Below are 16606 nucleotides of genomic sequence, written 5' to 3' on the forward strand. Positions count from 1 at the left end.
GAATCACGAGCAACCACACAAAACTGTAAGCATTTTCTTTCTCAAAAGAGGCTCTATCAACATTGATCTTGACCGTGTTTAATTCAGGTTTAGTCCATTGCTCAATTTATTATCATTTTGTTGGAGAGACAATGATAATAAACTGTTCTTATCTTGAGCTTTGCGCCAATGGTCAAGTGTAATCCTTACTGAAACAAAAACCTGTGTTGGAGAAGAGGCTTTGCTGTTCAAAACCAGTGCATTCCGCGCCTTCTATATTTCCCAACAAACCATGACAACACGACAAGAAACATCATCATCATAATTGTTGAACAAATGGTCAACACAATGATCGAAAGTTGCTGATTTGATCAAACGGAATAAAAAACTTAGCTTTGTCCCAATAACTGGTAGCAAGAGTATTGTAGTTCAAAAAAATGTGATAGATAGTTTTAATAACTTAATAGACGATATTTTTAGTCATTTATCATAGTATCAATAAATACGTAACACAATTAAAAAATATTATACTAAAAAATCTCAAGAATTGAAGATATAAAGAATTAAGTAGTAAAACAGAAAAAAAAACACTAGATTAATTTAACGAGTTTGAACCTTATGCAATGCTCTACATCTCGGTTAGAACAACAACAATCATATCTTTTATTATTATCAGCGTTTAAAAAGTTACAAGAATCTTTACAAACTTATCAGAGATTATAAGAGGAAATTTCTCTCTTTAGTTTAGATTCTACCTTACACTATCTCGATTTTTACTCAAACAAATCTTGTCTCTCACGCATTCAGGTTACAAAGATTTACAACTATATATAGATTTAAATTGTTGCAAAAAATAACTAATTGTTATGAAATAATATAAAATAATATAAAGTAGATGAGAAGAAAGAAGAAGAAGATGAAGAGAGAAAGAGAAAGTGAATGAGAATTTCTGAGTTCTTTATTCCAATGGGGTGAATCCCTATTTATACAAATACAAGAGTGAGATATTAAGAAACTAAGAAAAAAGGAAACTAAGGAAAAGAGGAATGTTGATTACAATTCATGGTAATAAATAAAAGATTTGGACATCTACATAATTATTAATATTTATAACACTCCCCCTTGGATGTCCATAATATAACTGCCTTATTAAAAATCTTGCTGAAAACTTGATCAAAGGAAAAAGAGTATAGTGTAAACTAACTCCCCCTCATTTAGGCATTTGTGGAGATCTTCTAATCGACGAATTTCAATCTTATCTACCGTCTTCTCAAATGTTGATGTTGGTAATAACTTTGTGAATAAGTTTACAAGATTGACACTTGATTAAATATGTTGAACACCAATATGCATTTTCTTGAAGCGTATAAAGAAGAATTTCGTGAAATGTGTTCTAACTCTATCTCCTTCAATGTACCTCCTTTTAGTTGAACGATGCAAGCAGTATTATCCATAGAGAATTGCTTGGGTTGATACTTCTTTATTGAGTGCAATCCATATGTTTCCCAAATATGCTATGTCAATGATCTCACTCACACACATTCTCTACTTGCTTCATAAAATGCAAGTATGTTAACATGATTTATAGTTGCCTCGTTAAAAACCTTGCCAGAAAAACCCAGTGAGACAAAATCTGAGCTAGGGAAAAAGAGTACAATATATATTTCATATTCATAACTATTTGTAAGTTGCCTCATTAAAAACCTTGCCAGGAAAACCCAGTGGGACAAAACCTGAACTAAGGGAAAAAGAGTGCAACATAAATATGTCTCCCCCTCATGCACATATGATCCATAATTCTTTTGGTGATAATAGATCTCATGAGATTATTGTTATCACTTTCAAAATATCATCATATACAATCTTTGATCATATATTTTCTACAACTCTTCCAGAGTATGTATGGACTTCTAAATTATAGATGAGGGGTTCGTGGAACATTAGTCTTTATCCAACTAATTTTATCATTCATGTGTGTACACAACTTTGTTCATACGAAAATTTAAAATTTCAAGTAGATATGAACATAACACATTAATGGTACTACAAATTTTCATTTGTGACAATGATGGTACTCCAAGACCATATATTTATTCCATCTTGTTTTATGATCTTAATTTTCATATCAAATGATCATATATCTATAATTCTTAATACATATGAAGTACTTCAGGACTTCAATACTAATGAACAAACTTTATACATTTAATATTTCTCGATATACAAAAGAAATAAAAGTTTGTTCTTCAATTAATCAAAAACTCTTCAAGAGTCTATCACAACGTATAATTTACGTATTTATACTGCATAGACAACCATACGTATTTTTCAAACAATAATTTACTTACATGTCTTTATTTCATACAAAGATCTTTGTCATATAGTGCGCGCGACTTAGAATTTATATCACTTAAGACATGTATTAAATTCTTCTAGAATTTTTAGATAAGGCTTATTTCAAATTCTCACTATATTAGGAGCTCCAAATAAATAACCTTTTGTTGCAACATTTATGTGACGCTTATAAATCCTCATAAAATATATTCCAAGCTATAATCAAATAATGATTATATTTTCTCAATATTTAAGCCTTACTTCAATCAATCTCATGTCTATGCAAACTTTGTACAACAATTCATTATGTACAAATACATATATGCAAATTTCTCATTAGAAATATTTATTTGCACACCCTACAGGTCTTACTTCACTTTATGTGAGTAAATTTGCCTGGATTGCGTCATAATATTTTGGCCAAAAATCAAAATGTATGTCGATAATTCTCGACAAATCTAATACAATGATCCTTGCTATCTCATGTTAGTTTATTGCATATGCACACATTCAATATTTATTGTCGACAAAAATTTCAATAAATGATAATTTCCTCCCATATTGACATAACTTATAGAGATCTCTTTAAATTACATATTTTTCAAATATGTTTATCATTTATAGGTACCTATAACGAATCACTTTAGGGATTCAATTATGATTAAATGTGTTATGTCTAACTTCTCTTGGGAGTCTTTTCGAGTACCGTTTTCATCACGGTTATCATTTTAATACTTTATAACATTAAGGTATCTCCATGAGTACCTTTAGATTTAACAACTTCAGGGCAAATCAAATGAACATTTATTAATAATTTCTACATTGTTCATTTACGCTTCAGGCGTTTTCAACTCATTCTATCTCAACTTTGAATAATATTGATTTGCAGTTGGTATATATCATTTTGAACTTTATCGTTCTTATAACTTTGTGCAAGGATCATTTTTCAAAAATTATCATCGATCCCAACTGCTTCTCTCCCCCTGATCGAGAGAATTTTAAGAAATTGTGATATCTAATAATATTAATACACCTGTAGGGATTTCAATATATCACAATGAATCAATATTTGTTTAAACTCATATATACTATATGACATTGAACTTTAGGTTCAATAAACTTTAGTTTCAAGTTCAATCCTTATGAACTTAATTCATTTCTAAGAATGAGTCATACGTGTATAATTAGAAATACATAAATTTACACATTTTGTAAATGCATGATCATATAATCTTATCACATCGATAAGAAACTATGCAATAAAAATCTAACAATAGCTCAAGATTGTTAAGGAAACATAATTTAAATATTTTCTATGTGCAAATATATGCACATTCTTCTTTTGAGCCTTATAAATTAACAATGAGAAGAATTTTCTAGTTCTTCAACAAAATTTAGTCAAATTCTTTGACAATTTATTGCATATGATTGATCATGTCAAAAAATTCAATTCATGAACTTCAGGTTCACTATAATTTGTATTTCAATGAAACTTTCAAAAGGTAATGTAAATTCATTACAACATAATCATTACAAGTTTCATTTTATATACACGAATAATATAATTATATTATTCTCCAAAACATATACACTCTTCAGGAGTCACTATTATGTTTATCAAACTTTATATTTCTTCAGGAATCACTATCATCAATTCAATGATGTGTATTATATAAAATGTACATAACAACTTCATCATGTTGTTATAATGGTCAAATAGATATAACCATAATATATCATTCATTTTTCCTGGTATCTTTTTAACAAGTCGTCTAATTTATTTAGACTATTCATCAGTCTAATTATCATGACTTGATATATTATATATTTAAATGTACAACCAGTACATATAATAAGTTATTTCTTATTATACTTTCATAACTAGATAAAAGTTATACATCTAGGTACATACAAATATATTTTACTACTCTAAGTAGCAATTGTATGTAAGACTTCTTTAGGAAGCTTTTCAAATAATTATTTTGTGATTCTTTATCACTTTGATTATATTAGATCACTAACAAATATTAGTAAATTATATATCCACTTTTGGGAATATACAAACTAAATTATATAGTAACTATATATATACACATATTCTGCACCAACAATAGTTTGAAACTATTGATTTCAAGAAATAATAAAATATGTATATATTAATTTACTTCTGGCATTGCCAATATATGTGAAATCTATATTCTTTGAAATAGAATTTCATGTCTATTCATTCTCTTTAGGTAATGATATTTAAATATTCTAAATGTACAATAAGTTTGTACAATTCACATTCTATTAAATAATCAAGTATACTTTTATCTTGATTATAAGTATGTCCGTACTACAGGTACGCGACCACTATTATTAAATTCCACACATGATATATAAATTTCATGCACTTTGATTATGTGTGGTATCTCATCTTTTAGTTGTTTCCACTTTTTCTGGAAATATTTGAGTAGTAAATAATGTCATTGATTATTTAAAATCATTACATTCACTTCGGGGAATGACGTTGAACAAGTAGAACATTATTATAAATTTCTTAAAAATTTATTACTTGTTCATCCATAAAAAATATAAGAAATTATTCAACAATTTCTTTTACGATATTTCAAAGAATATATGAATGCAATTTTTGCATAGTCTCCAAGATGTATGCAAAATTTAATCTTTAACATATGTCAGATTCAATAATTTCCAACATTGCAAGTAATAACAATGTATAATAACATGACTAATACGAGGAATCTTTAAAAGTGATTGACTTCAATTCGTATCATTCTCTGCAGGGAATGATGAACAATAAATACTGCCTCATGTATTTAAATAACATTAGTCATGCTCATTGTTATTCTTATACTTTGATGTTTCAATGCAATTTTCTTAATATTCTTTTTAGGTATTCAAAACCCACTATAAATTGCATTAATAATAATTATTTTTAATGATTCTTTAGTTGTCTTCACATAAAAACAATCATTTTTTTTTTTGACAAATATAAAACATTTACTTCAGGAAATGTTTGTCAAAATCTATATCGATATTAGATTACTTTTCATTGTCCTCAAAGAATGCAAGAACATATATATAAATATGTATTCATCTCTTTCATTATATATCCATCAACTATATAATGAATATTACGTTTGCATAATCTTCAGGATATATGCAAGATTTTATTGAGGACGCATAATCATCAGGATATATGCAATATTTTTTATCGAGGATGCATAATCTTCAGGATATATACAATTTTTTATCGATGATGCATAATCTTTAGGATATATGCAATATTTTATCGATGATGCATAATCTTCAGGATATATGCAATATTTTATCGATGATGCATAATCTTTAGGATATATGCAATAATTTATCGATAATACATAATCTTTTGGATATATGTATAATTTATGTAGATTTTCTCTATCATATCATAGGCACACATATATTGTAAATATTATGAATGATAAGAACATTATATATATATGAAATCAATAATAAATATATAAAAACATATACATACATATATAATATATAGATATATAGATAAAAATAAAATAAAATAAAAAATCATTGAAATTGTTTCAGTAAGATGAGTATATATATAAATATATATTTAGTGTATCGTGACTTTGAAACAATTCAAGAATTTTAACAAAATACTTACATTGGATCTTAGGCAGAAACTCATGCTTGAAACTTGGGCAGAGACTCGTGCTGATAACGTGTTATTAAATAATATAAAATAATATAAAGTAGATGAGAAGAAAGAAGAAGAAGATGAAGAGAGAAAGAGAAAGTGAATGAGAATTTCTGAGTTCTTTATTCCAATGGGGTGAATCCCTATTTATACAAATACAAGAGTGAGATATTAAGAAACTAAGAAAAAAGGAAACTAAGGAAAAGAGGAATGTTGATTACAATTCATGGTAATAAATAAAAGATTTGGACATCTACATAATTATTAATATTTATAACACTAATATTGAATCATCGTGGCATATTTATACTGCTTTAATGATTCAACTCATCACCAACAACAATAATCCACGTCATCTTGAAATGCGCACTTTTAGTACGAACAATTTAGAAGCATTGCAAACACGCAAGCCTCCTGAATATGTACATGGCTTCCTTCCCCAGATGGACTTTCAAGACTGACAATAGGTACCTTTGGATTAGTAACAAGTTCTCAGGGAGAGACATTCCATACACGGTACAAGCTAATTATCTAGAAGAACCTTCCGGACTCAACAAGACCTTCCGCATAGGACTTTTAGATCCACACAAAGCTTTCGGTATCTGTTCTCTAGATTCACAGCTTCCAATCCCGAAAGACAAAACTTGTAACCATAACCAACAATAAATGTTCTCCCACGAATTTAATCTATTGTTGTAAATGAATACCTCTAATTTATAATATTCAAATATTTCTAAAAAAAATGCATAAAAACCTAAAATTATAATATTTTTTTTCTAACAAAAAGAAAAATTAAAATTGTAAGTTAGATATATATTTATAATTCAAATCATAAAGGAACAAGATTACATGCACTTACTAATTTGGAATCTTGGTTTTGAAAGGTCATTGGTAGGGGTGTTCACTAAGTATCCGATCCAATCCAATCCGCACGATCCAATCCAATCCAATCCGCAAAATGCGGATATCCGCACTTGCGCGGATTGGATTGGATTGAAAAATCTAAAATCCGCACTTGTGCGGATTGGATGTTGTTTGACCTCAAAAAGTAACCGATCCAATCCAATCCGCACTTAATTATATATATTTTTAAAAAATTATAATATATAATATATATTAATTTTCTAGTAATATTAAAAAAAAACACATACTTCTAATTTATTAATCTTTTTTAGTAATATATTGAGTTAGTGTATTTTATTTGTTTTATAATAAAAAACACTAGAAAAATTATTCTATTCACATAGACACATACACACAAATTTAAATATATATATATATACTAACTTATTTATTTTAGTAATAAATACATATATATTTTAGTGTAAATTATATATTGACATATATGTATATGGGTTTCATTTATATATAAATGGAGATGGAAATAGATTATTATTGGAGATTAAGAAACAATAGTCTTATTTTAATTTTTTTTCTATGAAATATTAAATAATTTATTATTAAAAAAATAACCGATCCAAAATAACCGATCCAATCCGCACTATTGCGGATTGGATTGGATCGGATTTAAACTATTATGCGGATCGGATTGGATCCAAAATATGAAATCCGCACTTAGTGCGGATTGGATGTTGTTTGACCAAAAAAATGCGGATTGGATCGGATGAACACCCCTAGTCATTGGTAGTTAGTTACAAATTACAATCATCTATTATGGTACTATACTTCAGTCATGCTAGTATTTCTGTCAATTGTTGACGCATAATAATATAATTACATGTGTTACTTACCACAATTATCAACAAGGACTATATCTGTATTAGAATTGTTGAAAATACCGTAGTACAGAAACAAAATTATATAAATGTTGATTATCGAAATTTGATTAGAAAAATGCCATATTGTAAAAGTTGGGTTAGAGAAATAGCATCTTATGGATCTGTATGTTTGAATTCAAACAAGCACATTCTGTAAGCATACAAAGTATCTCTATAAAAGAAAAGGAATCGTTATTGGATCAAATATAGGGACCAAAAACTAGACAGTGACCACATGCCCACAGCTACAGTAATGTCCATTAGGCCCTTCTTAAAGTCCATTTTGGCTCTTAGAAAATGGAAAACTGGCTATTCATTGTGTTCAAATTTCATCTTCAAACCTTTTATAGAGTAGAACATTTTACGTAAATGATTCTATGTATCATAATGATAGACCCACTTTTGCAAAATTCCAAATTTATTAACGCGTATGTCGGGTTTCGGTGTGATTTCCTGTAAAATAGATTCATTTATGCAAAATACCAAATTTATTTGAAAAACTATGCACGTGCTTGTCCCATGCGCCATTATACGAAATCACGTTTAGTTTTTTTTTTCTTTTTTAGTTAAAACATGTATAAATACTATTCCTCTTTCCTCGTGGTCAAATTTGTCATTTTATCGAGGTCAAAATCGTCTTTTTGTTGGTATGCCACTTGCATTGCAATTTCTATGGGATGCTTTGTCTTTTGTCTGACTAGCAATGCCCGGCTAGTGGTTTGATGATTTGGAGTGAACAAAATAGGATGGGAGAGTCAACTTGTAATTATTTTATTTAGGCTAATTAGAATTGCTGCCCCTTAAATTTTAACATGTACGAGATTATGCCTTCTAAATTTTTAAGATCGTGACTTTTTATCTAATTTTATTCAATTTTACTATTTAATGATTGTTTATGTACTAAACCATGCTCTCCAGACTTTGATATCTACCAATCATGCCACTCGAATTTTGACCTGTACTAAATTATACCCTCTGAACTTTCATCCATGTTAGCCTTTTTACTAAATTCCTCCTGAACTATTAAGATTGTTAAATTCCCCTTGAACTATTAAGATTGTTAAATTCCCCCTGAACTATTAAGATTGTTAAATTTAAGGACTTTTGTCTAATTTTAGTAAAAAAATTCTAACATGGATGAAAGTTCACGGGGCATGATTTAGTACATATCCAAGTTTGAGGGGCATAATTTGGTAGATATCAAAGTCTGGAGAGCATGTTTTTAGTACATAAACAATCATTGAAACAGTAAAAATGAATAAAATTAAAAAAAAAAGTCCTTAAATCTAACAATCTCAATAGTTCAGGGAGAATTTTTAACGGCCAAAAAAGTTCAGGAGGTATGATTTGGTATATGTCAAAGTTCGGGAGAAAAATTGTTAATTAGCCTTTTACTAAAATTAGAAAAAAAAAATCCTTAAATCAAACAATCTCAATAGTTTAGGAGGCATTTTTAACAGCCTTAAAAGTTCAGGGGGCAAAAATCTTAATTAGCCTTTTATTCATTTAAGGGGATTTTTGTAGACATCAAAACTCGATAAGTATTTTAATAGTGTCGTTTGGTAACATTTTTGTTTTCTAATTTTTTAATCATTAAATGAAAGTAAAAAATTTATTTTTAAAAAATTTGTTTTTGAAAAATAAAAATGCACTCTAATTTTCTTTTTTAATTTTGAAAACAGAAAATAAAAATGTATTCTGTAAAGTTCATTTTTATTTTCATTTTTTGATTTTATTTAAGTCTAATCCAAGTTCGGAGTTGGATTCGGATTCAGGTCAAATGCCAGTTTCAGCGCCAGGGTCCTGGGGTGATTTGGGTTCGGGTCTAATTAGAATTCAAAATATTAATTAAGAAAAAAATGTTAAAAAAAATATTGAAAGCAATTTTTTTTTTTTTTTGTTTTAAAAAACGCTATCTTAGAAAAGTAAAAATTATTTGAGCTCTTTTTATTTTTACTTTTATAACTACTTTTTTGTTCATTAATACGGTCAAATGAAAATTAAATCACAAATACATTTCTTTAATTAGCAATTTTACAACTTCTTCCTATCCTTCACTTCTTACAATAAAGCTCCAGCAATCTCACCCCATTCTCATGTTCTTCATCTGCAATCTTGCCCCATTCTCATATTCTTCATTTACTTTTAGCTTTTATAATTTAAAAAAAGTGTTTAGATAAAAAAAATAAAAAGTTAATTTTTAATTTAAACCTTTATAGAAGAAGTTAGAATGTTACTTCTTTTTGACTTTTAAGAATCTCTTTTCAAAATTAAAATAATTTATATAATTCTTAATTTACTCATAAAAAAAATCTTTTTTTTAACGATATCCAAATATTTTAAAAAATATTTTTTATCAAAATAAAAATATGCATATAATAGTTATGTAAAAATAAGTTCAAATTTATACTAGCTAATAGAAATATATATATGATTTTTTTAGAGAGAGAGAATGGTTGGTTGTTTTCTAATGCATACGTTTAATGGGTGTTTGTAAGCGGACAGTGTAAGTTGTGGCCATAAACTAAATTATATATGCGGTTTTTACAAATTTTTAAACTACAACTGCACCGTAAGATCATAAAATTCCAAAAATTATACCGCAAAAATACAATATAGTGCAATGCAATTTGAATAATTTATACTATTATCATTATCAAAACATTATAATAAAAATTTAAAAATTAATCAAATAAAATATATATACTAATTAAGTTAAATGGTCTCTAAAATATTATGTCATATACATTAATTTTGTAATAAATACTACGGTGCAATTTAAATTAATTATTAATTTTAATGAAAACTGCAAACAATATTGTGTAATTTATCAAAATACAAACTACAACCACACTACTAAAGATTTTAAACTACAATTTTTTATGCGGTGGAAAGTGAAAGATTATGAAGAAATGACATTGTATATCCAATTTACTTTGTTTGTTTTAATTTTTAATTTTTATTTTTATATTTTTTTTAAGATATACTCACTTTATAAATAATGTCCTCATTATATCATTTAAATTAATGTAAATTATGTGCTATACTTAATTAAAAAGTCAACATATATAAAACAATTCACTCATAAAAATGAATAAATTTTAATAAAATTTAATATAAGAATATTTTTTTATTAATAAATAAAAATAAGAATTGTTTTCTAACTTATCCCAAAGATTATCCTAGTAGTTTCATAAATAATTTCTTAATCCAAATTATTGAGAAAAAGCAAGACAAAAGGGCATTATTGTCATCCTAGTCACATCTGACTACGCTAATAAGGAGACAGGAAAAGCGTAGAATTAGAGCTCACCCCCCTATAATGGAACTGCCACGTGTCCGATCTTATCCTTTTTCCCGTTCTTACCAAACTCCCATAAATACCCCCACCCAACTCTACACCACCTTATTCTCGATACTCTCTCCATTCCTTCCCTTTTTTCTCATCTCTTAACAAAACCTTCAAAATCTCTTTGTCTCTCTCAATGGCGACCAATATTCTCCACTTTCGGCCCTCAATCATAGTAGCTCGCGCCTTCCCTGACTCCAACTCCGATCAGGCTCGTCGCAAAACAGCTTCTGCGAATTGGTGGACCCCGCTCTTTGACTTGTCATCGGAGCCGGACTACATTGACACCGGCGCTGGAACAGAACGCAAGGACAAAACTGAGTTCAGATCTGAGTCAGTTTCCGAGTCAAAGATTCTGAGATCTAAGTTCGCTCCCGGCTGCTTCACGGAGGACAAAGCGAAGAGACTTCGGATGCTTACAAAGGAATCGGAGTCGTTTCATGACGTTATGTATCACTCCGCCATCGCCTCAAGGCTCGCCTCAGATTTCAATAAAGTTTCCGATCCGTGAGTTCCATTCCAATCCAACCCCGGCGAAGCCAAGTTGACTAGCCTGGGAGTCTGAGTAGAAAAATCAAAACAAGAAAGCCCAGAAAGTTCCTTTATTAGTTCATTTTGTATATTTTTTTTTTCTTTTCCACAAAATATTAGGGTTAAAATGACATAATCATATATTAGAGTGGTTTAAAGTGACGTATATGATCGAGAATGTAAATATTATCATTAATGTTTGCTATTGATATGAATGTTTACCAAACCTTCACAATGAATTGAATAGTTAGATGAAATGTCGTATTATTGGCTAAGCCGCTTAATTAATTTGGTATTATCTTATTAAGCTATCCTCTATACATTTTCTTCGTTTAAATATCATCTATGTATTTAATATGGGGTATAATTGACTTGAGAACATTTTCTTGGTTCATAGGGTAATTCAGAATTTGGAAGGTCGAATTTATTTTTCGATTTAGGTCAGGTTATGTCGTAATCTATCAAGTGGGTTTATGAACATGGGATCGTTATAGTATATTTGGATCTTAGTTTCGATTCGTCGAATCTTCTTCGTCAACTATTAAAGATTCGAATATGCCACGCACGACGAATTTTTTTATTTATATATGTTTTCTGTTCATACATGGATTTCTTGATATTTATTTAATATGTTTCATTTCGCTTTGGAAGAAATTAAAGGCGGCGGCCTCTGCTGTTTTGTTCAAACATTTCAAAGAAATTTAATCACTCAATAGCACCGTTGACAAATTAGCATATAAAAGAAAATCAGTTAGTAGGCGATATTAACTTAAGAATGGATCAATCGAAAATGTAAAGAAGGATTGTGTTCATCATCAGACATTGGGGAAATATGCTGTGTTCAACAAACATCGGATAATTGTTGACTATCATTTAACATAATTGGGAATGTTTTATGTTGAACTCGTTCAATCAGAGATTATTAATATTTGTTATAACCCTCTTGTGGACAACAGTTATAATGATCAAAGCATATTTAAGCAAATCTATTCTGCAGATTACTAAAATGCCAGAGTCCATAGAACTATCGACCTGCCTTTACTGGCAAATGACCAATCTCATTGATATGAAACATCAATTACCTACAAGGCTCTTGCCGACCAAGAAGATTGGAGATCGGCACTTAAACACACTTTCATCCATGGGAGGCAAACACACTTAAACACATTTAAGCATATGATCCAAGGATGGATATGCTTAAATGTGCATGGTTGAATTTTAAAAGTCGAACTAACAATCCAGAATTTAAAGTTGTTTTACCTGGAGCTATACTAAGTGACCCTTTTGCAATTATACTCTTATAGCTTTAAAGTGATATCTCATGGCTATAAATCTTTCACACAAACAAAAGGATCAAATCTCAGCATCTATGGCTTTACCCATAACAAGAGGTGGCAATTGAACAAAACCCTCTTAAGCATTCTTTAATTACTAAATAATCAACTAAAATGGCAATAGAAATCTCAAGCCAATCCTTTTATTAGGAAAGAACATGTACGACTACTCCATAATAAAATAAATGTAAATCTCAAACCTGTCCCAGGCTATTTATTAAAGGTCACTAGAATGTGTTGCCTGAAGCTTCACCAAGGGTTGAGCACCGCAAAAGAAACCACCAATCACCCAATATCATCAAGAGAGGTAACCAAAAATCCTATATCACAACCACTGATTGGGAAAATTTACTTGCTCTCCGCATCATATATATCCGTTCTGAGATTATCTGTGAAGGAAAAACAACATACATAATACAACAACAGAAGCAGGAAATTGAAAGGTGACAACAAACGAAGTTCAATGACAGTGAATAATGAAATATATTTATTCACCATTTCAATTAAGCATATGCATTATGTGTTCCTAAAACTTAGGTATGGTCCTTCCATTTTCCTTGTTTTTCTACTTAATTATATATGTTTTTTTTTTTTTTTTTTTATAAAATAAATGAACTCCTAACATAATAATATGGGTCTAAGGAAATTTGACTTGAAATGTTTATGGACCCTGACTGAAATCTACAATGTTGGAGAACAAGAAAACCATCATTTCATTCTCATCTACAGAAACTAGTTCTTAATCAATGACAGAAAATGAAACTATAACAAACCCTCATAGTGTGCAGCCAACGGCCTTAAAAAAATATAATACATATAAGGGATATTGACAGCAAAACCACATGAACTATACGAATTGTGACACTTAATCCCACAAATTGATTTTTAGGTGGTAAAACCCTCCAAACTCTACTTCTGTTTTGCTATTTACACTTCCATCCAAAAGTTCTATGCTCTAATGATCTTGTCATTGTCACTATTCAAATGACAAGATCATTAGAGCAAAGAAGAGTTTATCATAACTTTGGGTGACAATACATGCTGTTGGCTACCCTCTTATTCTTATTCTGTATCATAAACACTCCATCAAAAGAACATGTTTGACTACAATCTACAAAAACACCTAGTGAATTAGTAACTCTATACTTCAGAGGTTAACAATTGTTCCAAATTGCCAAGACACGGATGGACCTGAACTAGCTTTAAAAGAGGTGAAATCTAAAAAATCTTTCAGCAAAACCCAACCTTAATCCATCACCATACTAATGTAGGAGCCCATTTTCAATACAAGGAATTTAAAACCCAATCTCATTTCTCTCTTATGGCACTCGTAATACATCTATTATAAGTAAGAAAATAAATATATTAAAGAGACAGCAATCCATAGTTCTACCAGTCTAATGTACATCAAAGAAAAAAACCCGTTATTGACATAATACAAGCTGTTATTGTGTGCAAAACTCCTAAAAATGGGATCAGCATATACATGAGTTTGGCTGTTTCTATCTATATATTCACTAAGTAGAAATAAGGGACAAATGATAGAAATCTCATTGCAATCATACATCCCTAACCATTATTTTTTCCACAATTGCAAGCCTAACAAACATAACATGAATAACATACATGCATTATCTCTTAAGTTTTAAAGAAACAATGCTATTACCATAAGATTACCCTTAAGAGCTCATGGGATTATTTAGAATATTATTCATATCTATAATCAAATGAAACGAGCCAAAACAACATAAAAGGATACACCAAATAAAAGCCATGAGCAAATGCACCAGCCAAAACAGCACCAAACAAACGATCCCTTAATACAGGATTCCTTCGCAGAGAGAGCCGAACTGAAAATTACCCAGAAAACCAGAACATTTCACGGGACAAAACCCGGTTAGGAAAAACAATAAGCAACAATACAATCACACAGTGAATAAATCTATCTATCTAATAGAGAAAACATGTGAAACTCACTTAGAGGAAGAACAGGGGCATATATAAGAGGGACCAGGAACTTAATTGGGGGTCCTTTCTTTTGCTTCCTTACTGCAGCCTCTCTTGTAAGACAATAAGGGTTAGGCACAAAGAACAACAAAAGACAATAAAATACCTTAAAATTCACAGAAAGATAGATGAACTCACTGTGCAGAGGAATCAGATGGAGACGCCATGGAAAGATCTGGGTCCAATTTGTTCTCCTCGGTTGGAAAGAAAATATGCACAGCGTGGGGCGCTCTTACTTTCCTAAGCCCAAACAGGTGCCAATTTAATTCTTTTAGGCGTGTTTGGTAGCTTAATTTTATTTATTTATTTATTATTATTTGTAATTTTTAAGAATAAATATATAAGGGAAATTTGATTTTCTATACTTAGAAAATCAAAAAATTTGATTTCTAAACCAATAATTTAAACCCTAAAAAAACTATACCTTTTTTTTTCAAAACCCCAAAAATACCCCCAAACTAAAACTATCTCTCTTTCTCTCTCTATCTAGCCGGTCCCAAGAATCCCACACCCCAGGTCCGATGGTCGGACCATGGGGTCCGATGGGGTCCGACCAATCGGACCCATCGGACCCCAAGGTCCGACCATCGGACCTCTCTCTTCCCCTCTCTCTCAAATCGCAGGAAAAAAAAAAATTAAAAGCCGGTCGGACCTCTTTCTTCCTCTCTCTCCAAAATCGCAGAAAAAAAAAAAAATTAAAAGACGGTCGGACCTTGGGGGTCCGATGGTCGGACCCATCGGACCCCCAAGGTCCGACCATCGGACCTCTGTCTTCTTCCCTCTCTCAAATCGCAGGAAAAAAAAAAAGTTTCGTAGAGGCGGGGTTGCTCTTTCGGGTTGGGGTTGGGGTCGGAGGGGTTGGGGTCGTGGTCGACGGGGGTGAGGGTGGTGATCGGCGTTGGGGTTGACGTGGGTGGGTGAGGGTGGTTCGGGTGAGGGTGGGCGGTTGGGGTGAGATAGAGGGAGAGAGAGATGATGCAGGGAGAGAGAGAATATTGTGAGGGGGTATTTTTGGGGTTTTGAAAAAAAAGGAATAGTTTTTTTAGGGTTTAAATTATTGGTTTAGAAATCAAATTTTTTGATTTTCTAAGTATAGAAAATCAAATTTCTCATATATAATTAAACATGATAGAGTTGTTTCAATTACACTTTGTAATTTTTAATGATTTTTTTTAACTGAAAAATTTTAGTAACTAAACTAATTCGTAATCAACAATGTCAATAACATCAAAACTAAGATTATACTATGAACAAATACGATTATCATATAAATAATATGTTCTAACAATAAAGTGAGAAACCCAATTAACAGATTATTTGACAAAACGTAAAGAAACATTAATAAAATAAAATAAAAGTTGTTTACAATCCTCATCAATACCACTAAAAGTGGGTGACAAAATATTCAAATTTATAACAATTTGTACCAATAGCAAACAATCATATTTAGTAATACTAACACCGGAAAAATCACGTTTTAATAGCACTTCCTTGAGAGCCACGACTTCAGCAATCTCTTGAGAAACACGCCCAAGCCGCAGTCCCAAAATCCCAGCCACAACCCTAGGGGTGGCAATTCGTGTTTGCGGGT

At 30.3% G+C, this 16606-nt stretch overlaps 2 protein-coding genes across 2 annotated transcripts; one reads left to right on the forward strand and one right to left on the reverse strand.

The window, feature by feature from the left end:
* Window positions 1–11279: 11279 nt before the first annotated feature.
* Window positions 11280–11931, forward strand: LOC115706204 (uncharacterized). The gene has a single exon (XM_030633774.2). The coding sequence runs from the start codon at window positions 11280–11282 to the stop codon at window positions 11652–11654; it is 375 nt and encodes a 124-aa protein (XP_030489634.2). The 3' UTR covers window positions 11655–11931.
* A 1141-nt stretch (window positions 11932–13072) lies between these two features.
* On the reverse strand, window positions 13073–15307 carry LOC115706205 (uncharacterized). The gene is made up of 4 exons (XM_030633775.2): window positions 15154–15307; window positions 14986–15068; window positions 14768–14858; window positions 13073–13387 (listed from the first exon to the last, which is right to left on the reverse strand). Exons 1-4 carry the CDS (start codon window positions 15180–15182, stop codon window positions 13357–13359), a joined length of 234 nt encoding a protein of 77 aa, XP_030489635.1. The 5' UTR covers window positions 15183–15307; the 3' UTR covers window positions 13073–13356.
* Window positions 15308–16606: the final 1299 nt, after the last annotated feature.

This window comes from Cannabis sativa, chromosome 1 (assembly GCF_029168945.1).
Source record: "Cannabis sativa cultivar Pink pepper isolate KNU-18-1 chromosome 1, ASM2916894v1, whole genome shotgun sequence".
Lineage (NCBI taxonomy): Eukaryota > Viridiplantae > Streptophyta > Magnoliopsida > Rosales > Cannabaceae > Cannabis > Cannabis sativa.